Source organism: Lepisma saccharinum, chromosome 5 (assembly GCF_977018435.1).
Source record: "Lepisma saccharinum chromosome 5, izLepSacc3.1, whole genome shotgun sequence".
Classification (NCBI taxonomy): domain Eukaryota; kingdom Metazoa; phylum Arthropoda; class Insecta; order Zygentoma; family Lepismatidae; genus Lepisma; species Lepisma saccharinum.
The window spans coordinates 65,189,602-65,214,570 of NC_139233.1; the positions used below are offsets into that span (position 1 = coordinate 65,189,602).

The following is a 24,969-nucleotide window of genomic DNA, read 5'->3' on the forward strand; positions in this document are numbered from 1 at the left end:
AATAGAATCATGAACTCCAAAACTGTGACAAAAAAAAAACAACCGAAAACATGCATTCCATGTAAAAACAGGAACAAAAAATGCAATAGAAAAGACAACAAAGACTGCCCAACATACACCCTCATGTGGCAAAGACTAGTGGACAAGACAGACTATGGAGAACACCCCTAAAACAAAAAGGAAAAGAAATCCACCAAGTAGAAGAAAAAGAAACTCTAAGAGACCGGCAGCATACCGACTAAAAAAAAGCAATCGATTTAGTAAACTATTCCACGCTAAACCCATAAGCTCCTCCCTTCATGTACCCATATAGCACATACTTCAATCCCCCGACCCTTCTCGACCTCTCTGCTGAACCGTCCAAACCATAAGAGAATATAAATTCCATTTCAAACACCCATTCCATCCTCAACGACCCTTTTCCAACTCCTCCTGCCCCGATTGAGGTAATAAAACCCGCTCTGAAACGAACACCTATATCTGACAAATCATCTCACACTCCTCTCACATTCAAGAAAATTGAACTTACTGCAGAAGACACCCTTGACTTATATGACACCGATCTCGATACTGACTCGGAACCTTCATCGCCCTCACCAGAACACTCATCCCATTCCTCGGATCCGTACCTAATATATAGAAACTTCGAACACAACTTGAAACTTTCATGCCTAGAAGAGAGACATATTCTCATTACCGCACTGAGACTACTAGCGAGGAAGAAGGATCGCAAGGGCAAAAGTATTACCTTCCCCATACCAGAAGCAATGGACAGGATAACGTTAAAAACTTAAACCTTCGTACCAACACAGAGGAGCTGCTCCGGCTAACCGAGATAGTTTTCGGATGTCGCAGAGACTCCCTGGTACTTGACGCTGTTTACGCGGACTTTGTAAGGGCACACGGGAGGATGGAGTTCATAGCAACAAACAAATGGCCCCGGTGCCACTAATTAGTACAACACTCATAAAAAATGACAAGATACGCGATGCACACATCAACACCAGAAGAAGCGAGCTTGCAACACTTGAAACAATCAATTACTGCAAAGAGCAATACATTGACATAATTGTCATGCAAAAACCATACACATCCAGAAACAAAATTCCCTACATACCACTCAACGTACACACAATTCAGGACCGCAATCAAACCATGGCAGCAGTAATTAACCTAAAAAGAAATCTAACAATCACCAAAATAACACAATTCTGTGACACACATAAATTGCGCTCAAATATCTTCCGAGCATGGTTCTTGGATCTTAATAAATAGCTCTTTTCAATTTAGCCATGACATAGACCCATATCTGGAAAAAATCGATCTGATCAGCAATGCGTACAAAAACTACAAGATCATAATCACAGCAGACACGAACTCCTCCTCTCCGTGGTGGTACAGCCAAGAAACTGACACCAAGGGAGTAGCCATGGAGGAATTCATTTCAGAGCACAACTTACAAGTCGAAAATCAGCCAGATAATCCCCCCACCTACAGGGGAAGGGCGGGTGCCTCAAGCAACATTGATTTAACACTCACGAATGCAAGGGCCTGGGGTGATGTCCAAAACTGGAAAGTTATAGATCTCACCACAACAAGCGATCACAACTTAATACTATTCGACTTAATCTACAGGCAACATCAGCTTGAACAGACAGACCAGAAGAACATATTAAACTGGAGAAAAATCGATCATCAAAAATTCCTAGAAGAACCCATTATCCCTGAACAATTGGAGCAACAAAATTCACTCGACACGCTCGCAGAGGAACTCTCTGCAAACATCAGACAAGGAATTCAAAATTCAACACCCAGAAATAACCAAAGGAAAATGAAGGGGAAACCATGGCCAAAGAAACTAACCAACCTTAAGAAACAAATGCAAAAAGCCAGGAAACTATATAAAAAATCCACCATCGCACAATATAGAACTGCCAACCTCCAGATTTACCGTGCCAAAAAAAGGCAATACGAAACCGAGCTACTAAATTTTAAGAGACAACAATGGAATATCTTCATCGAAAAATGGCTGGAAATAAATAAATGGGGCACCCCGTATAAAATTGCTATCGGCAAGATAAAAAAAGTGCACACCATTTCCACCTTAATTAATGACGATAACAACACAAATATGACAAAGGACTTGGAAGAAACCATCAACTTCCTAATGAAGAATCTCATACCAGACGACAAACCTGAAAACGACAGCGATGAAATTAAGGATACAAGAAAAATCTATCACCAGCCATATCCAGAATCACCAATATTACCTTTCACTACCCAGGAAGTAGAAAACGAAATAATCAGCATGAAAAGGAAGAAGTCCCCGGGACCAGACTGAATTCCTGTGGAAATAATACAAGAAATCACCCCAGTACTTACGCCTTACATTACTCAACTATTTAATGAGTGCCTTATTCAGAAGATATTCCCAGAAACCTGGAAGGAAGCAAACTTAATAATCATCAAGAAACACCCAAATAAAGATGAAACCAGGGTCAATTCATACAGACCAATATGCCTTCTCAACGTTTTGGGAAAACTCTTCGAGAAACTTATCCTAAAAAGACTCAAAGAATTTCGCCTGCTCAAACCCATATCAGGGAAACAATTTGGGTTCACGAAAGGTAAATGCACTGACGATGCATTACGCCTGCTATCGTCTACAACACAAAACACTCCAAACAAGTACATGGTGGAAATTATGGTGGACATCGCCGGGACATTTGACAACTTGTGGTGGCCCAGCCTCTTTCAAACACTCAAAAGCTTGAACTGCCCAGGTACACTCTTTCTACTTCTGAAAAGTTATTTCTCTAACAGAAAAGTTAGCATCAAATATCCTGATCTACAAATGAGTAAGATTACGTCAAAAGATTGTCCTCAGGGTTCCATTCTGCGACCCGAGGTTTGGAATATTATCTTGGAGCCTGCGCTTATGAAACTACAAGACCATCCAGACATAGACCAGATCATAGCTTATGCGGATGACATTATCATGCTTACTTCCGGTAACGCAAGAAGGGAAATCAAAGATAAAGCATCTACTGCAATCAATATGCTATCCGATTGGTGTGATATTCTATAGCTGCGGAAAAGATGCATTATATTATCCTTAAGAGGATGTTACAAAGAAACCCTCAAATCAAACTCTGAGGAAAAAACTTAAAAAGAGTAAAAGAAGCTAAATAACTTGGTATTACTCTTCAAGAGAAGATGTTTTTTAGCAGACACACAGCCCTGGCAACAACCCAGGCCGAAAAAACTATAAACAGTCTAGCCACATTGAGTTCCGGAAACTGCAACCTTCCACTATCACACATAAAAACATATCTCATTACCATATATAATGCTATTATTTCCTACGGCTCGCTCCTGCGGGCCATGGAAACCAGTAAACAGTACATTTAAAAACAGATTGAGATCTTCACAACACAAAGTGATACTTCGCCTCACAGGTGTATTCAGAACAACCTCAACCCTAAATAAGCACAACCTTAGACTGATAAATGCCTGAAATGTTATACAGAGACGGACACACCGGAACATAAAGCCTTCTTTTGCCACACACCGAACAAAAAAATCGAAGATTTAAGACAAAAGCTACCAAATTTCAACACGTACCAGTTAATAAGAAATCCTGAGCACTTTACATTACTAAACAACTTAACAAACTTGGTGTCGAAAGAGGAACTTTCCCTCTTCAAATCCGGCATCACTCACCTCCCCATGCAACCCCTACCTCTGGAATGTAATATATCCCCCAGAAGATCACAAAGAATCCACCTTCGACAAACTCAACAGGACATCCCTCCTTAGGACTAAGATCACCAAGAGGATAATGATGCAGAACCTCCCACAGGAACATCAAGAAGGAGACACTAATACACAAGACAGTGATAGGGCAGAAAGGAAAAAGGTTACGCCTCCCCGGAGAAAGGCAAAGGATAACACTGCATGGATTCGACCCAGGAACCAACCTAATTTAACCCAGATTTTTATTTTCCGTTTATTTATATTAGCCTTGAAAACCGGGAATTATACTTGAATTTTATCATGGTCCTAGAGTAGCCACCCTGCTACACCAAGCGCCAACTATCCACATGGTGTAGTTAAGCAGGATTCAAACAACCACAAACCTGACACTGAAGGTAAACAGAAGTGGATTGCCTTGATCTACCACCCCTCCATCTCTAACCACCTAGCCAAAGTACTCAGACCTTTCAATATTATCATAGTGCACAAACCCAGTTCCAAAATAGCTGGCAGACTCATCAAGCATAAATGATACTTCCTCAATGTACTGAATAACCTGGGGGTGGGGTTGTATGTCAGTGCAAAGTGCATTACATTGGCAGGTCTATCCGATCCATTAATGAAATATTTCCACAGCACTCATCTGATACTAAAAATACCATAACCAACCGTGAAACTAGCAAAACACATTAGATACAACCACCACCAAATCGAGAAAGTGTTCACCACACAATCAACGTGACACAAAATTCAAGGATGCACATGCCATTGTGCATTTCTTCCATGAACTAAACATTGATAATGGACAAGCCCACCTCACCACACTTGCTTCCAATATTTGAGCAAGTAAAATCAAACTGGGACTATCCCGCAACAGCAGCGCACCTAACAGCCACCAACGTAGCAATGGCGACCAGAAGCCCACAAACCAGATAACTACGAGTTCCGATATGGATGGTGACAATGGTCACTGAAATTAATCAATCAGAATTAAACATTTTTGTTGATGCATAAGTATATTGCATGTATATTAATATCTTATCTCATCTGAAGTTTCCAGTAATATGAAAATCCATCAATAAGTCATAAACCCTTACTTTCCGTATTGCAGGAACAAGTGCCAATACATGGGTGTCATCGACAGCCAACAGTGGATTACAGAATGTCCAGGGTGGAGTAAGTTCTTTTGGAATGCCACAAATGTTTACTGCAAATCCATTTGGAATGCCGATCAGACATGGTCAGCCAAATTTTGGAATATGTACAGGTATGCTTCACAGGCTAAGTAGTAAATTAATTTATTATTATTATGGTCATACATGAGGGGTTCACTACTAAGTTCAAGAACATATCAGGGAATTCCTTTTGGGGGGGGGGCTGAACACCCTCTTTTAAAGGGGTGTAGAGAGAACCTCTCAATTGTATGTTTATGGCCAGTGGTGGCGATTGGGTTCCAAAGGAGAGGGGGTGCAAGCAGGGCTCGAAAAATCCCAGTTGCCAGGTTGCCATGGCGACTAAAAATTTCAGCCTGGCGACTGTGATCTTTTGCTGTAATGTTGCAGTTCTTTTAAGTTTGCATGTACGAAATTTTGAAGATTCTAAATTTAAATTGCAGTATAGCAAGTTAGCAAATATATATTTTTTTTCTTCAAAAACTCAATATGCTGACCAAGGCAGAAATTTATTTTGTAACATAAACTAAACGTAATGTTTCAACCATCTAGCAAGGTCTTCTTCAGACTCTGCACTCTGTAAAGTCAATGGAAGATAATGGTAAGCAAATTGTCCACCGCTATTTTATTTAGTTTTTTATTCTACTCCTGTGTTGTTTTAAGGAATGAAACTATGTTGGTTCGAAGCACACATTGTTCTTTGCTTATTGAAGTTATTATTTCAATTCAGTGTCGTCATATCGTGTAATTCAGACCGAATGAAAATGGCGGTGGACAATTTGCCTACTGTTTCTTTCACTGTTGGGTGTACAAAAGACCTTGCTACAAGGTTGAAACGTTACGTTTAGTTTATGTTTTAAATTTCTGCCTTGGTCAGCTTACTCGTATTGAGTTTTTCATATCACGGATACAAGGGTTAATGGTGTTATGATTTTTTTATCAACGTTGTGAACTATTCCTTACTCTTTTGTCCCCAAACCCCAAATTTTCTGCTTTCTCACATGATTTAGCAATGTTTTGAATACGGTGATGCTCAACTTCTTATAGTATGCACAATTGCCAGTAGGTGGTTTTCTGACGCCTGAATTTCAGAGCTGGCACCTAGCTCTGATGAAGATTTTTCGAGCACTGGGTGCAAGGAAAGTTTACTTTCTCTTGGTAGACAAGATGCATTAAGAAGCCATAGTGTGGAGGCAAAAAATTGGGGAGCGACTGTCCCCTAAATTGGCAGCCAGTGGCGGCTCATGGTGAACCAAAGTGGAGGGGCAACAGCTCACAAATTTTCTCTACTAGTAATGTAAGTTTAAATGATGAATTTCATACATAACAGCCAACGTGATAAGAAATTGATATATTCGTCTTTACCGAATATCATGTTTTGCACGTTTACACATACTATGATAAATTAATAATTATTTAACAGTAATGCCAAGATTACGAAAGATGGAAGAAGAAATAGAATTCTAACAGATTTAGTTGTAGCATTTTTTAACTTAACAGAGGGGAAAATTCAGAAGAAGCAATATTAATTTTTACACGGCTTGATAAGCACAATAACGAATATTTACATGCATTGAACGCGAAAATTACTAGTAAAAAAGTTACACAGAAAAAGATTCCTGTCCAACATGACAAATTGATATGTGAAATAGGGCACTAAAGTAAATATCTCACTGGAACGGTGATATCTTTGTCACCAGAAGCTCTACAGTAAAAAAACTTCAAACTTACCAGAAATCTTCGTCAGGCATGCTTGTTCTAGATTCAAATTTGGCCTAGGTTTTTTATGTTTATTTCTTTCATCCAGACTTCTGGTAGAAAAACTTCGCACCAACAAGTTCTCCACATTGCTCATCGCGACAAACGCACAACTACAGCACACTCTGCCGAAGAAACTTCACTTCTCCACGGAAAATGAAGAAACAACAAGTGTCAATACTATCGTCTTCCTATCCGGTCGTTTTATTGCTTCCTGGTTGCCAGACAATTTTGCCAAATTTTTAGAAATTCCCTGTAGCAGCTCTTGGTGAGTTTAGATGACAAGCTTCTGATTTATTTAACAGCCGGCTTGAAAAGAAATTGTGGAACTTTGTCACACTATCAAGATTTTTTTTTAAAACGTGCTAATCAAAGCATGTAATGAAATCTAATTTTTCCAGTAACAAGAAGCTGTAGCTGACTTCCGTGGCTAGCATACTGCATTACAAAGCCAGGGGTCCTGGGTTCGAATCCCGGCATGGCCATAGATGTTCTTCGTGATTGGCCTCCATCAATTTCATTATATCATCACTCATCCTCATCGTCGGATTACCGAAAAGTAGCAGAAAGCGACGGTAAATAAAAATCAAGCAAGAGTCTGTACTCTTTCAGTTCCCGATTTTTTCTTTCCTCATTGGAAATTGTGTAATTTATTGCTCACTTGTCATAAGTGAATAAGATTATGGAATACAGAATGATTTTTCCCACCGGTTGGTATTTTTTTTTTTTTTTAATGTTAACTTCATTGCTTCTGGCAACTCTTCATTGTTTACCGTTCTCCGGAGAGAGGGTCTGTTTCGCCTAGGGCATGGGTTTCGGACGACAAACCGTCCATCCTCCCGTTCACAGATCCCACGCGTGTTGTTCCCCCAGTTCCCTCTCTTCTTACCCCTCGTGGCCGCACCTGAGAATGCTCTACGTCTCGTAAAGTGGGAGGATGGGGCCCCACCAGATTTCTTGAAGTTCCGTATTCCCCCGTGCTGTGGCGTGCAAACTTCGCAATTGTCGCAGAAGAATGAGTACAGAACCGACTAAGCAATGGAATATTTGCAATTCAGACAATGTAAAAGCCAATATATAAATGTTAATGTAATGTATGTTCACTTGCGATTACACACGGCAGTGCGGCATCCGTATCGTCCTTATGAGCGGTCACCCCTGGTGGCGACATTTTAATCAGAAAGTGAAATTCGAAAGTTTTTTTTACCATTCGACTCCTCTGTCTCCATGTATTAACATTGTGTGCCGGAATCATCAGAGTATGTGTGTTTATCCATTTCTTCTCATCAGACATCAAAACATCTTGTGGTGTCTTTGAGTGTTTTTTCAAAGCTGTTGCACATTCATGGGATGGATAATACACTCGACAATGTGAGGTTCAACCTGTGGGCTGCGAACTGGATGCAGACAGTTCTCAAATATGTCTCTGTGATTCGAGCCTTAACACCACTAATGTGTCGTGTCCTCCCAGGTTTGCATCTCTTATAAAAGCGAAAACCCACCAAATTGTTCATATTCAGGCGTAAGCACTCGCAAGTGTTCAAAATTGTCTGTCACAGCTTCCGCAGTCTTGTCATATATCGGCAGGAAACAAAGGAAGTATTCTCGAATACAGCTGGATGCACAGAGAAAACCCTTCCATTCCCATCACATCTAAAGTTTCGTCTCCCAATATGATTAAATGCTTACTCATTTGTCTTCAGTGGCATGCCAAAGGGAGGTTTAGTGGTCTCATAACCCCATTTGACCCAGTATTTCTTAATAGAGAATGTCAGAGACAAGAAAAGATTGCAAAATGAGGACTGACCACCAAAAATAGTATGCGTAACCCCTCTCCCTTCCGAAAATCCTGGGCACGCCACTCTTTATCTCTAACACATTTTTTAAAATCAACTCACCAGACGTTGTTATCATTTTGTATTGGAAACTAAAGTAAGATGCATTCTTCCTGCAGGTTTGGATGTTATCCTTTATGGTGCTGTCACCTGCCTTCACAGCTAACCTTAACAAAGCCCTAATTTTCCATTCTTGTGACTTGGATCTTCAAGACTTAGGAACATTTCATACTGAAGGGACACACGATATATGTCGTTTGGAATGAACCAATCGACAGCAAAATTTCACACCATAGTGCCACAAAAGGGCGCACAAACCTACGTTCGACTTGTGAAATTCTCAGGCATCACTGTGTGAAATCTCCCTTAGTAGGCCACTGCCATTGTCACCTCAAAGCGTCAGCTCGTGTTGACTACAGAAGTAAATGTCTCCTCAACCGGTGGGAATGCCCCGCAGTTTTCTTTTCTTTCTCCTTTATTTTCTGTGCTTGTTCGTTATACAGGCAACATCTTACGATTTGACATACACAGGACATGTAGCGAAAAATCAGATGAAGTCAAGGGTGGCTCGGTGGCTCTGTTGTAGAACAATGGCACAGTATGCCAGAGCCCTGATTGGGTCCTGTTAAAGCCTGCAATATTCGTGAAAATGTCTACATATTATGCAACATCTTCTTGCTTTCTCTTCTCAACATGCATAAAATTTTCAGCTGTCCCTTTATGGTAGTTAAGTGGTTGAGTGTGTGTTAAACCCAGTAGGCTTAAACAAAAGTATTTTTTATGCCATTAAATTCTTGGACTGCATACATGAAAATTTGGTCCACACACAACTAAATCATTACTCAAAATGTTGATTTTTAGTTGATCTATGCAGCTTATTTCCTTCTTAATAAACCACTCCAATACCTGGTACTGCTGAAATATTCAGTTTAGAGAGAGAGACCTTGGATCTCTTTGACCCTCGACCTGAACTAGCACTTCACTGAGGCTCCAGAAGTTCCGTTGTCGTCAATGTCTTCAGCTTTGGACCCAAACTGGAACTAGTAGTAGAGTTCGTTACTTTATGGTATTTAGTCCTTTTCATTTTCGAATCACTAGATCTTATAAAGCTGCCAATGGACACTGACTGATCACTAACCGACTGTATGAACTGTCACATTACACCTGAAGTCTCATTAACCAATTCTGTTGTACAGATCAACCAGGAAATTGAAGCTGCATATTTATATCGTCATTATATTCTAGAATGTTCTGCAGATAAAAACAATTCTTTAATATTGCCAGTAGTTCGACTCCTCTTGTTCAAGAATGTTCCCTCTCGTGCCTTGCCAGAGATTAAAAATTACAACAAATCGTCCTACTTGTGGCGCTATCTTTGTTGTGCAGCTTCCAAATGCTGACAAGTCTTTACATAATGCTCAAGTTTGCTGCGACTACACCAAAAGCGTCACATTATTAAAAAAGGCAAGAACCTAATTTTATGTAGTGTAAAGTGAAAAATTTCCTGGGGAAGGGGGCCTCTAGCCCCCTGATCCCAACCTTGTATTTGTGCTATTAACAATAATATGGTTATAGAACATTCTCTGTATTGTCTTGATAATTATTTCTCTCAAATTATCATCACATTATTCAAGAAACCAAGATCCTAGTTTTATCTAGCGTAAATGGAAAAATTTCATGGAAGGTGGGGGAGGGGGCTCAAGTCCCCTGATCCCCACCTTGGATACCTGCCATTAACTATAACAGGGTTATAAAACATTCTCCGTCTTGCCTTGATAATTATTTCTCTCCTAAAATGATTATTGTCACATTATTTTATTTCACACTATAAGAAACCTAAAGCCTCATTTTATCTAGTGTAAACTGAAAACTTTTTTTGGGGGGTATCAAACCCGCTAAGCCTCCACCCCTCCCTTGGATACGTGCCTGACTAAGTTCACATCAGCAGCACAGTGCAATATGCAATTTTCTTCAGGCACTTGTCTGTTAACAACTACTCTTCATTACCAGTTTTTCCACCTGCAACTGTCTGGTTTTATTCAGAGGATTAATTCATTATAACTTTTTAAATACAAAGTGGGATAAAAACAAATATCATTTATCAGAACATCAATTTTTCGAGCACATTTCTGTTGATATATCACAATTAGAAACTGTATTTCTGTACATTTTAAAAAAAATATCAATATAATTTTAGTAAGGTTGATTGAAATTGATCGATATAGATTAATTTAGGCATTTTCTAGTCTGGCTGGTCTCGATTCTTCCACTACTCCTCTCTTTCCACAGTGTTACAATTCTGCCCTTTTCTCACACTATCCACTACCTCATTTACCCCATTTAATCTTACAGTTGGCCTCTTTCTCACTCCTAGTACAGTCTGTGCTATCAGTTGCAGTCTCACTGGCTGAGCATGTTTGCTGTTCGACTTTCAATCTCACCACCGAAGTTCCCAGGTTTGAATCCTGGCCTGGGCATTCTTTGTGAATGACCCTTCATCAGTTTTATCTAATTATAATCACCCCTAGTAAAACGTGAGAAATGCGAGGCTAAGTAACAAAAATAGAAAAAAGTGTACTCTTTTTTTTTTTTTTTGGCTGTTCCATCTTTTCGTGTCCAAGTCACCTTAGTTGTGCCTGATCTATTTTCTTTCCATGCTGTCATTTTAATTTCTTCGTTTCTCATTTTGTCCCTTCTATTACTTCCTTATTATTATTAGTTGTGCTCTTCTGCTTTTATTGGTTAAACTTTAGATGTTGGACCGCTCACACACATGTTATCTGTTTGAAGCTGGCACCTTTTCAAAATTTGCTGTGAAATACAAAAAAATAGTAACTCGAGAAGTAATTACCATAGACAAATGAAATTGGTTTTGTTTTCTTAAAGACAGGGCTTTTAGCCAAGATAAAATTTATACATTGTGCCTCCCAATGATTACTGTTGAAGGAAGAAGAAGAATAAAGTTTCATTTTTTTTAAAAAAATTGACACGCCCCTGTGCATCCCTCAATAGACCGAAGTGAATGAAAAAATATGTAGTATGTAGCGATGGTACGTTCCTACAAACGTGCAAAGTTTTGTTGAAGTCAGACTGATACTTCTTGAGTAAAAAATAATGATATTATATGAAGTGGCAGTGTTGCCAGCTTCAGAACAATGTTCGGAATTTTGCTTCTAGCGCCAGCCCTGTGGATGCTGGATGGACCAAATTTGGAGGGAAGCACGACAAAAGATCACTGTATGAGGATATGTAATGCACGTGCTGCTGCAACTTTGAAAAAGAAAATTGAAATTATGGGGTTCAGAAATTTTATATAATTATGGAAAATTTCGAACTTGGAGCCTTTGGCCCCTGCATCCTCCCTGGAGCCTTAATTGTCAGATGTTACTTAAAATGTTGTTTTTCACTCATTTTTACATTTAGAATTTAAATTCTTTAAAAATATGATAAGTAACAGCCTTTTATCTTCAATTTATTCCATAGTAACAAAAGGGAAACTGTGCTTGTTAATAATAGTAACAATGGATGTATTGTTTTGTAAATTCGAGTATATAATATGTTTAGACGTAAACTAATGAAAAAAAAGAATCGGGCCTTTGCCCCCTGCATCCCCCTTGAATCCTTAATTGTCGGATGTTGCTTGAAATGTTGCTTTTTACTCATTCTTACTTGTAGGATTTAAAATACCCCCCCCCTCAATAAAAAAGCATTAGTTTTGAAGTTTCAGAAATCTATCCCATAACAATATTGTATAAACGAAGGAAAAATAAGGACTTTTTAAAACTTCACTTGTTAATAATATAGTAATAATGGATATATTATTTTGTAATTCGAGTATGTCATACCTTCATATGTATACTATAGATAAAAAAAAATGATAGATCGGAAATATCATGTGTAGTTTTCAAGAAATGGCACATTAATTGCTTCCATGAGCTGCTGGTCAAAATGTTGACTATCTGGTCTGAACGGTTGTGGCAGTCAGAATTTCGATCATCCGGCTGCTAGAGGTTAATCTTGATGATGAGAATGAATGATGATTAGATTTAATCTATGAAGGTTTACTTGCAATGAAATAACCCTGCCCAGCACAGAACTTTCAGTGGTGACATGGTGGTTCAGCTACTGCTCTACCCTGTCTACCTTTCCTAGGAATTTTATATCCACTACCTGCATCTTACTTCTCTGTCTCTCTCTCATTGTCCAAGGCCTTTGCTCAATACATGGTTATATATAAAGAACTGTTTTTCTAAAGTAAAACTAATCGTGCAAGGATGTAATGAAATTATTCATATTCTTTATCAAAGGTATGCCTTTTAATATAAGTTTGGTAGAATATTTGTTAAAGGCAATGATAAATTTTATATTGGCCCTTTTACAGATATCAATTGAGTCCATCCAATAGAATGTAATTTTAAAATAAATATATATTGTTTTATATTTCAAAATAAAATTAATGCACGTGTTGGTATTACATTATACGAGGGGTGTCCCATAAGTAGTGAACCTGATAGGGTTCCCATAGTTCAATCTGAAAATAATTTCGGGATTTGAAATAGCAATTCCTTGTAAGTGTATATGCAAAGCGGTGTCCAGTTCGAACCATCCTATTCGTCTTTGCGGGAGCTAGAAGTGTGCTAAGTGTGTAACGTCAAAAATTAAGAGAGAAGAGATACGAGCAGTGATCAATTATCTCTTGAAAATGAGGTTGAGTCCCAAGGAAATCCATGAGGATATGGTGACAACATTAGGAGAGGATGCTGCATCGTCTGACACAGATGAGTAGCCAAATTTAAGCGGGGCAGAGTGAGTGTGGAAGATGGCCCTTGCCCAGGCAGGCCAGTGGAGATGGTGACACAAGAAAATGTAGAGAAAATGCACAAGATTATTCTTACAGACAGACGTGTGACTATGCGATATATTGCAGAGGAACTGAAGATGTCCAAATCAACAGTGGAGCGCATTGTGGATGACCAGTTGGGGATGAAAAAGGTTTCTTCGCGTTGGGTTCCAAAACTTCTGACAAGTGAACAAAAGTTGACAAGACACATGATCTCAGTATGAAATCTTGAGCTGTTCCAGGCCGATCCAGATGGATTTGTTGAACGACTTGTGACTGTTGACGAAACTTGGGTTCATCACTATGTACCGGAGCCAAAACAGGCATCAAAACAGTGGAAACACCCCGGCTCCCCCACCCCAAAGAAGGTAAAGTCCGGTCCCTCTGCTGGGAAAGTGATGATGACAGTCTTCTGGGACTCTAAGGTGTTTTGTTGGTCGATCATCTACGAAAGGGAAAAACAGTGACAGGAGAGCATTGTGCTTCCCTGGTGAGGCAATTACGGGGTGTTTTCAAGACTAAGCGACGGGGAAAGCTCTCTAAAGAGGTGATTCTGCATCAGGACAATGCACATGTTCACACATCGCTTGTTGCGATGGCAACCATCCGTGATTGTGGGTTCGAATTGTTGGAACATCCCCCTTATTCACCTGATCTTGCTCCATCAGACTTTCATCTCTTCCCTAACTGAAAAAAGCTTTGGGCGGTGTTCATTATCAGTGTGATAATGACGTCATCAGTGCTGTGGGTGACAATTGTGCAAGCCTTGAGGAAAGCTTTTATGTGACTGGGATAAAAGCACTGCAGAAGCGTTGGCAAAAGTGTGTGGACCTGCAGGAAGACTACGTAGAAAAATAGGTTGCTATTGTGGTCCCATCCTGTTCCCTTCTAGGTTAGGCTTGCTGCTTATGGAACACCCCTCGTATTATTAGGGACAAAAGTTTATGTACTGTGGCTACTTCAGGAGCTGAGCATGTTGAAGATTAGTTCATAACTGAAAGTTCAGGATTGTGATGTGGAATATACATGGGCATTCCTCTAGTGTGTCCTTTGATCAATTTTATCTAAGTCCATTGCAATTAGGGCAGAAAAGGTGATAAAATCCCTACATTGATGTGTATTTTACTTCCACATGCTCCTTTTCTTGTTCTTTTTACATTTCAAAGTTCATGTTACACCTGGTTTCTTGCAGAAATAAATTCACAGGATACGAGAATGTCCATATTAGTATTTAAAAATTCTCATGAACTGCTCAGTAAAGCTGACTACTTCTTTGCAGAAGCTAATTTTGGCCATCAGACGGCTTGGGGAGGAATGGGAATGGCGTGCGTTCCCAACGGCCAGGTTCCGAATGGTGGTCTTCAGTCCTTTCTTCCAGCTGCTTCCGTATTGGGTAATGCCAATGCGGGACTGCACACTAGTCAATCAATGAATTTCCCTAGTAAATCTTGGCAGCAGATGAATGCTGTGGGAAATCCCTTCATGGTAAGTTGGAATGATTTTGATGCTAGTGTAATACTTGAATTAAACAGAACAACAGAAACCAAGTCAAAACGTATCCCTTTGTTTTGTTGGTAATCTTGGTAATGTAACACATTAGGTGGGTCGTACAAAAATGAAGCATGGAAAAAGACGTGGGAATACCACACCTAATAGGCACAAAGTATTTTGGTTTGTGGTCAACGAATCACTTCTAACATGTTTAAGCATTCTCTAGGTTATGTTTTTGCAACAGAACACATTCAAATTACAGTACTAATCATCAATATATATTCTACATTGCTTATCTTTAAGTAAAGTTTCATTTAATGCATAGACCAGCACTCTAGAATGCACGTCTTTCTCAGTAAAATAATCATGGGATTAGATTTGTACCATATTTCACTACTACTATTAATACCTCGACTCATGCATATTCATCTACCTTTTTTTGTACTTATGTTAAGTATTGCCAATAGGATAATTGATCATAAGATTTCTATAGATGTTTCAACTAATTTATTTATAAAGCTTTTGTAGCTCGAAGAATATGACATGTGATAAACATTTATCCAAATTTCAACAATAATATAGAAGCAAATTCAACTTCCTGAATGGTTTATAATTTGTACAATTCAGAAACATTAACAAACGGTGTGCAGTTTTATGCACAAAATATTCAGCAACAATTATGATTACTATGCACATATTTACGATCAAAAGCTTTACTAGTTTTTATTCATCATCGTGAATTTAACAAGCAACAAGTTTGAGTACAATTTCGAAACTAGAATACAATTACTCAAATGTTAACTTTAAGACTCAGTTTAGACTTAATTTTGCATCACATAGATTTACCCATCTCTCGTCAAGATGCTCCAAATTACTTTAATTTTATCATTTAATTATGCAAAGGAAGGGTTGGAATAATATTAGGTGATGAGTGCTCTTTAGTTTAGATACTTCAATTATCGCCGTTGATCTGGGTATTCAAGTTAACTGTGACGCGATTTTTTGGAATGCAGTTCATGGCTCAAATAGTTCACGTTGATCACGTCATTAAATTTCAAATATTGTAGCACTACCTTGCAAACAGACGCACGATTTAAATACTTTGGTCAACTTTATTATTTCATGTTGAGGGGAATAAACAACGCGGTTGATAATATAAGACTTAACCTTTTGTCGCCCAAGTAACTCGATCGAGATGCTGTGTCAAGGTCGTAGTTTTTACGTTATAACTTTTCTATTTTTGGCTAGAATTTCGATTTTATCTTTTTATATTTTTCCTAACACATGTATTTAACAGAAATGGTTTTTTGCATTTTTTTTTTTGTCTTCATGAAAATGGAGGGGAAAAGGCGGGAAAAGGTACTTCTCTTTTGCGGCTCTTTTCAACGTCAAATTTTTGCCGATAAAGGAAGACGGGCTTTGTTGTTCTAAAGCAATGCTTTTCACTCCCGTCTGTTAACTGCATTCGAAGGAAACTTGTTTATCAGTATCCGATGTCAAAATGAAAGTTTTCCGTGAGGGTGCATGCAGGGGGTGCAGGGTGGGGGAGGGGGAAGACTGGTTGTTGAATCTGCGTTGTGAGAATGGAATTTCGAAGCACGCTGAAGGAAACATTTTCCTTTTAGCACAAGTGTCCACAAGTTGCGACAGGGGTTACCCTGCATTGTCTAAAAATAGAATTTCAAGCAGCTGCAAGAATCGGTGCTCATTTTTCACTGCATTCTAGCTTTTCGTCCGTGAATGTTGTGGGTAGGTGTCGTTTTGTGCCCAAGTGTGAGGACATTTTTTGGGTGAAGTGACAATTTTTTAAAATAATTTTTGGAGGTTTTCTCCCTTCCCCCTCCATATATACGCCAAATTTGCATAAATTTTGCGCATTTTGACCTTTTTTTCGGGGGGGGGGGAAACCATTTTTTTAAAGAAAAGTATTTTTGAGGGGATTTCCCCCCTTTTCCCCTCCATATGTATGCCGAATGTGCATAAATTATATATCGTCTGAATCTGTGATTCATTCTGCGTACAACGGTATATCTTTCATATCTCTAGGGCATTTAGTTTCTGAGCTATAGTCATTTCAATGTACCGCTGCATTTTGAAGCTTGAATCAGTGGCGTGCCGACCATTCCTTTTGGGGGTACAACTCAAGTTACATTGGTCATACGACAATGATGCAAATATTTTTCTGTTTCTTACATTCCAGCGATAATTTCTATGTGCATTTTGAACTTTTCATATCCTTTTTTTCGGGGGGGCAGGGGGGGGGGGGCGAAACCCCATTTTTTAAAAGAGAAAGTATTTTCAGGGGATTTCCCTCCTTTCCCCCTCCATATATACGCCAAATGTGCATAAATTATATATCGTCTGACTCTGTGATTCATTCTGCGTACAACGTTCATATCTCCAGGGCAAATAGTCTCTGAGCTAAAGTCATTTCAAGGTACCACTGCATTTTGAAGCTTGAATCAGTGGCGTGCCGACCATTCCTTTTGGGGGTACAACTCAAGTTACATTGGTCATATGATAATAATGCAAATATTTTTGTGTTCCTTACATGTCAGCGATCATTTCCATGTGCATGTTGACACTGTCATGTACCTTTTTTCTTGGGGGGAGGGTGGGGGAACCAAAATTTTTTTTCCGAAATTTTGGAATTTTGAGAGTTAGCCCCCTCCCCGACCACCACATATACGCCAAATTTGCATAAATTTCATATAGTCTGAATCTCTGGTTCATTCCGCGTACAATGGTATATCACTCATCTCTCTAGGGCAATTAGTCTCCGATCTACACTGATTTAATTGAAACTCTGCATTTTGCTCAAAATCGGCTCGGTACCGAGAGGCTTACATGTGAAAATGGCCTTGGGCGCCAAAAGGTTAAGCGAGTTACTAAAGATATATCCACAAAACTTACTTGGTAAATGTTAAGTACTTTCAATTTTAAACAACAAGATCTCTGGCCATTTTGTAGTTATATTTCTCTCTGCATGCACAAATGCACATAGTTCGGGGTATATCAATTATTACTTGAGGTGCAATTCAACTGCAAACTTTAAGACTTTCGAATAATATGAAACGCACACCTGTTCTTTTGCAGTTTAGGGTCTCTGGTGAAGCTCTATGAGGTCGGCAATCTGTGAATTGTATTCTGGTGTGGGTTCTTAAATGCACCATGGTCCTTCCAGTACATGCATATGCGATGATCCAGCTTCTGCATTCATGCTACCAACATCCTTCCTCCTTCAGCGTATAATTCAACCCAATGGAGATGTAATATGAAAATCTTCCAAAACTGGTAGTCGATGTCAAAATAAGAAACTTCGCAATTCATGGTCGTGGGATTGAACTTGAGAATACATGATGTAGAGTGTGGTTTCATGTAGGCACAAATCTTTAGTTATCACATAAAACCATATGCAAAAATCACTGAAGTTGTGAATACGGTGAAAAGTGCCCCATACTATGTAGGTCGAATCTGACAACGTTCGCCATTCATAGGCGTGACACAATGATCAAAATTAAACCATGACTGTGTGTGGCGTGAATCGGGTTAACACTGAAACTGTTTTCTTTGCCAGGCAAATGCTGCATGCAGGCAGAGCCATCTTTAGGTTTGTGGGAGATTTAACATGAACAAGCAAATGATGAAAATCACAAACTGCGATTAGAAAGACTTAAATAGATTAAAAGGTGATCCCATGATCACATCGGTGGGATGGCCAACCATTTCCTGCAGCTACCACGGAATGACAACTACTTTAACCATCAGATGGTGCTTTCTTTTCTTCTTTTTCAGAATCACCTGCACCAGGTCAAAGATGTATAACATATACAGGGTGTTTCTAAAGGTTGTTTACAATGCTTGGGAGGTGATTCCTCACACGAAAACAAGCAAGAAGTGTGAGTTCCATTTTTACGACTGAGGCTTCGTTTCCGAGATAGGAGCCTCACAAAAGGTGACAAAGTGAACGTCACACGTAACTGGGACGAATACTATCACAGATAGAGAGGCGGTTCCAAGGAAATCATCAAGGAATCGTATGTGCTCAGTCCGGAAGTCACTATGAAAAGTTCACTGCACGCATGCGCAATGAAGTCTTCAAAGGAATTGGGGATTTCCAGCAAGAACAATGCATGGAAAGGGTATGTAACGCAGCAAGAATTACCGTGACAATGAGAAATGCGTTAAAGACAACACATCCCGACCTCAAACATCCAAACATGAGCACGGAACACAAAATCTGAAAAGTTGAGCATGGTTGCATACCCCAGTTACACGCGAGGAATGAACGAATCATGTCATGTGGCATACGAGAGACACATTACTCCACCAGGAGGAGGGAAAGAAAAACAGAATATCAGATGATTGCGACAACGTGTATTTTTACATGCGACAACTACGTAATATTCCTCCCCCCCCACACACACAACAAACAACAAATGCTACCTACAATGTCTTACGCACAGAAAGTGCGTGTCACTGTACACCAACTGAAGATGTCACTTTCACCACACAAAGGGGGTGGGGAGCAATACCAAGAGTGTTCGCACGCGAACACTGTGACTTAAAAGAGACCAGTTTTGGAAGCGCTGCACAGGCAAGTCTGGCTCTCGTAGTCTACGTTTGACCTTCATGACTGCTGTACCCGCGAGAGGAGCTCGAAGGGTTGGTTCTCTCTGGCAGTCGTCCCAGTCGTGTTGCAGGTTCTGGGATATGATCAGCAGTTCGCTCTAAGTTGTCATACGCATTGAAGAGTACTAGTATGTTGTATTGAAAGAAGTTGACGTGGTGGAGTGGGCAAGTCAAGTATCGCAACAATTGGTCTGTGATGTTCGTACGGTGATATGGCCAATTTGTGCAGTGTGCCAGTGTTAAACATAAAAGATACTTTGCAGTTCCAGCTCCCTATTACACAGATGGCTGCATATACGACCCAGCAGCTAGCAGAACATGCATCTCATGTATGGGGAGGCAAGTGGTAATAGCCGTGAGGCAAGGCGTCTTTATGGAGAACGCTTTCCACATAGACGTTTACCATCTCACGCCTACTTTCAGGTAGTGGACAGTCGACTGCGTGAAACAGGGTCAGTGTTACCACCGCGGCAAGAAGTTGGAAGATCCCGAAGTGTACACACACACACACACATCAGATTGCAGAAGATGTGTTAACGGCGGTCGCAGAACATCCTGGCACAAGTACGCCCATGCTCGCTCGGGCACGAAACACGTCTCATGTGAATGTTTGGCGACTGTTGTCAGAGGAAGGAATGCACCCTTTTAAACTGCAGAAAGTACAAGAACTGTTACCTCGTGACTTTCACCCTGGTATGGAGTTTTGTTGCCAATGGTTGTTGCATCAGCTGGACACAAACCCTCACTTCGGGGCAAAGGTATTGTGGACAGATGAAGCCATTTTCACCAGGATGGATGTCTTCAATAGTAGAAACAGTCATGTCTGGGACTTTGTCATCCCACATGCACTTTTTGTGGCCCATCACCAGCACAGGTTTTCAGTGAATGTGTGGTGCGGGATAGTACATGATAATTTAATTGGACCATACACTGTCCCTGTTCGCCTGAATAGTCGCACGTATCATGCATTTCTTAGGTTCTGCCTGAACTGTTGGAGATCGTAACTTTGGCACTGCGGCAAGAAATGTGGTACAAACACGATGGGGCACCAGCTCATTTCAATGGTAATGTGAGACATTTCCTGCATGACGTGTTTCGCAATAGGTTCATTGGTAGGGATGAACTTGTGCCTTGGCCACCGAGGTCGCCAGATCTCAACCCTCTCGATTTTTTCTTCTGGGGAGAAATGAAAACCCTCGTATACGACACACCTGTCACATCAGCTGAGGACCTCGTTGCTCGCATCAACGTCGCCGCCACGACGGTAGCAGATATACCTGGCTTGTTTGCTCGTACTCGACAATTCTTGATTCGTCGCTGTCATCTCTGCATAGAAGTGAACGGCAGACATTTTGAAAACCGTCTGTTATTACCGCCCTCGACAAATTCCAGTGAGAACACTCTTGGTATTGCTCCCCACCCCCTTTGTGTGGTGAAAGTGACATCTTCAGTTGGTGTACAGTGACACGCACTGTCTGTGCGTAAGACATTGTAGCATTTGTTGTTTGTTGTGTGTGTGTGTGGGGGGAGGGGGATATTACGTAGTTGTCGCAATCATCTGATATTGTGTTTTTCTTTCCCTCCTCCTGGTGGAGTAATGTGTCTCTCGTATGCCACATGACATGATTCGTTCATTCCTCGCGTGTAACTGGGGTATGCAACGGTGCTCACCTTTTTGGATTTTGTGTTCTGTGCTCATGTTTTGATTTTTGAGGTCGGGATGTGTTGTCTTAACGCATTTCTCATTGTCACGGTCCTTCTTGCTGCGTTACATACCCTTTCCATGCACTGTTCTTGCTGGAAATCCCAATTCCTTTGAGGACTCCATTGCGCATTCATGCAGTGAACTTTTCATAGTGACTTCCGGACTGAGCACATACGATTCCCTTGGAACCGCCTCTCTATCTGTGATAGTATTCGTCCCAGTTAGGTGTGACGTTCACTTTGTCACCTTTTGCGAGGCTCCTTTCTCGGAAACGAAGCCTCAGTCGTAAAAATGGAACTCACACTTTTTGCTTGTTTTCGTGTGAGGAATCACCTCCCAAGCGTTGTAAACGACCTGTAGAAACACCCTGTATACGTTCATGCAACCTTTTATTCTGTAGCGGACAGAAGCCTCTCCCAGGGAGAGAGCGCGCGTGCGCGAAGAGACAAGTTGCTGAAATGTCAGGGATTTTAGCAGAAGATTAAATTTGTACATTGACCTCCCAATAATGAAAGATAAAGGATGAAGAAGAAAATTGAAATTTTACAAAAAAAAGGCGGGGGGAGTCTGGCATACTACTGTGGCCACCACAATAAACCAAACTAAATATCATAATGTTGGTAAGGAAAAGATTGACATTTGTTATTAAAGCAACAGTAAATATATTATATTGGTTTATCACCTTCATTTGCATAAAAATGAATTAACAAAATGGAAATATAATATTTAGTTTTGCCACATGTGGAGGTGATACACAAGGTATTCTGCTTGTCTTTTGTGGACATTGATAAGATGGGTTTACTGCTCGTCCTCTATAAAGGTTATTGATTTTAAGTCTTTTCAACCAAGTTTAAACTGTTTAGCACATCTTGTACTTCTCTCCCACCCATGAAAGGTTATTGTGCTTGATTAAAAAATTAGGAGCAAACAAAGATATGTGTTGTAACTTTGTTTTTATGTTGACATAACCTGTGGCATGAAATATCACCTGAATTGTTGCTAAGGGATTAACCCACATGAATTTTATTTGTGTGTGTGGTGGAAAACCATCAGAATATTTAAGAATTTTTTTGGACATTTACAAAGCAAAATCCCTTGCAAAGTTCAACAGAATTGTTAAACCTTACACAAGTCATGACTTTTCTTTTTAACATTTATAAGGGTGGGGCAGTTTAATTTGTATTGGTCAATGTAGACATATAAATATATCTGAAATGTTCTGAGGGTTAAGAATTCTGATGTACAAGTGAAACATGGATAGACGAAATAAAATACATACCGTACATAAACGCACCCAAAAAAGAGTTTTAATAAACTTTCAACATTTGTACAAGATGGTGCCCAAGAAAAACACTAACTCAAATATTTCATCATAAACAACAGACTATTGAACATATTTGTTTCTGTATGACAGTAAAAGAGTTCTTACGTCATGTGCTGGCAAAATACTTGTTAAAAACAGCACAAAAAGTACAAACAGCACGATTAAAGACTTATTTTCCTGTAGTTTACGGTTATTCCAAGCATAAGAAAACAGTTTTTCTTTGTGACGTTTCAGGAGAACACACACTCCTTTCATCAGACATTTATTTTCATTTTGACTAAAGATACAGTTATAACAATGGTTTGGACTACCAAAAACTCACAAACCGGGAACTCCAATATGACCCATCATTGCAACTTTCACACATCCTGCATACAAACTATCCAAATATTTAGTTGAAAGACTTGCTATAATTAAACAACAAACACCATTCAGTGTTAAAAATGCATATGAAGTGAAACAGAAACTAAAAAATATTGTCTGGAATAATGAGTATCGTATTGCAAGTTTTGATGTTGAAAATTTATATCCTAGTGTCCCAATAGAAGGTGCCACAGATGCATTACACAGATGGCTTATTGAGATGAAGGTTAACCCAGTAGAATCATGGGAAATGGTTCGATGGTTTACTGTATGTGCAAATTACAATTACTTTATATTTGATGGCAAAATCTATCAGCAAAGTAATGGTCTATCAATGGGAAACCCAGTATCCGGAATCATCTCCAGCATTTTCCTTCATTACATAGAATCTCCAATTGTTAATGCGATAGGTGCGGATATCAAACTCTACATCAGATATGTAGGTGATGTGCTAATTATTGCTAAAAATGAGAACACCATCATGGACGTATTTAAATTGTTAAATGAATCACATCGTCGCATAAAATTCACTTGCGAACCCATGAATAACAATGTAATTTGTTTCCTTGATCTGCAAATTAAGACAACTGACTCAACAAGTCAAATATCAGTCCATAGGAAAAAATTAGCGGGGGAAAAATACATCCATGCTAATTCAGAACATTCGCGTATAACAATGGATAACATATTTTTAAATTTTTTCCTGAGAGCACAAATACTATGTTCTAATAATGAGGATATCAAAAATGAAGCAGAAAGGCTTTTTAATATAGCAAAAGAAAATGACTTTCACACTAACAGAATAAACCAAATCAAAAAACAAGTCGCAAGAAAACTAAAGGAAAAGAGAAATACAGACAAAGATGAAAAATCTGTTGAAAAGAAATTTGTGTGCATTCCATTCCACAAGGGATTCTCACATAAAATTGCAAACATTTTTAGAAGTTTTAATTTCAAAATTGTTTTTAAATCACCAAGAAGTTTGGAATGTGCATTTAATGAATTCAAAATGAGAAACTCTCTACCAGATGTGGAAACCACAGGAATATATAATATAAGTTGTTCATGTTCAAAGGATTATGTGGGACAAACAGCAAGGAAAATGGCAATAAGATGGAAAAGGATTATGTGGGACAAACAGCAAGGAAAATGGCAATAAGATGGCAAACACGATTTGGACATTATAAATCTAAACCCAAGAACAGGTTTGTCAACTCATATCATCGAAGAGAAGCATTTGATTAAAAAGAGAAGGGTTTTAAAAAGATTAACGGGGAACACAGAGTTGAATGTCTGGGAAGCTTCGTTCATTGCAGAAGAACACTGGAATAAATTAAATAATGAAAATGGTAACATAGATCCAGTATGGAGTTTTCTTTTTCACAAATGGAGTAAGCCACCATCTTTAAAATTTAATGTAACAGAAAACATCAAGAGACTTTGTGAAAACAATGATGAATTTGAATTACCTGATGATATTTGTGATTCATAATTTTAAAAATATCTGAAATAAAAATAAAACAGACTGCTTTTTTAACAGTTAAGTTGCTATATTACAACAATGTAACATTGACAACATCCATTATATAACGGATTCTTTTTGTTTAAAAAATTACTAACCATTGTTATAACTGTATCTTTAGTCAAAATGAAAATAAATGTCTGATGAAAGGAGCGTGTGTTCTCCTGAAACGTCACAAAGAAAAACTGTTTTCTTATGCTTGTAATAACCGTAAACTACAGGAAAATAATTCTATAATGCAAGCAATGCATACATAAAAGAAAAACGATAAAAGACACTTTAAGAATTTGTCTTTTCGATTCCATTTCGAAATCATGATCAGGTTGAGGTTCCACTGGCGCTACTCGCTGTGTCTGTCATTGCAGTCTTGGCAAGTTCTTGTTCGTTGAGATTGATGATTGCGGAAGGCCAAACATGTCATGGAAACCAACCACCAATTACCAGAAGATTGCATTTCCTTTTTTGCACATGCCAAAGGAAAAATAGAATGGCATGTTAAGGAAGGTGTACACATGATTAACACTATAACGACGGCTACAATGACTATACGTTATTGTCGGATCGTGTCTAT

General features: G+C 39.2%; 1 protein-coding gene across 1 annotated transcript in view; it reads left to right on the forward strand.

Moving 5' to 3' along the window:
* drongo (Arf GTPase activating protein drongo) overlaps nucleotides 1–24,969 on the forward strand; it is a 52,224-nt gene that overhangs the window by 21,475 nt on the left and 5,780 nt on the right. The window contains exons 8-9 of the mRNA XM_083122593.1: nucleotides 4,868–5,023; nucleotides 14,641–14,846. Coding sequence (XP_082978719.1) covers nucleotides 4,868–5,023; nucleotides 14,641–14,846 — 362 coding nt within the window. The remainder of the gene's footprint in view (nucleotides 1–4,867; nucleotides 5,024–14,640; nucleotides 14,847–24,969) is intronic.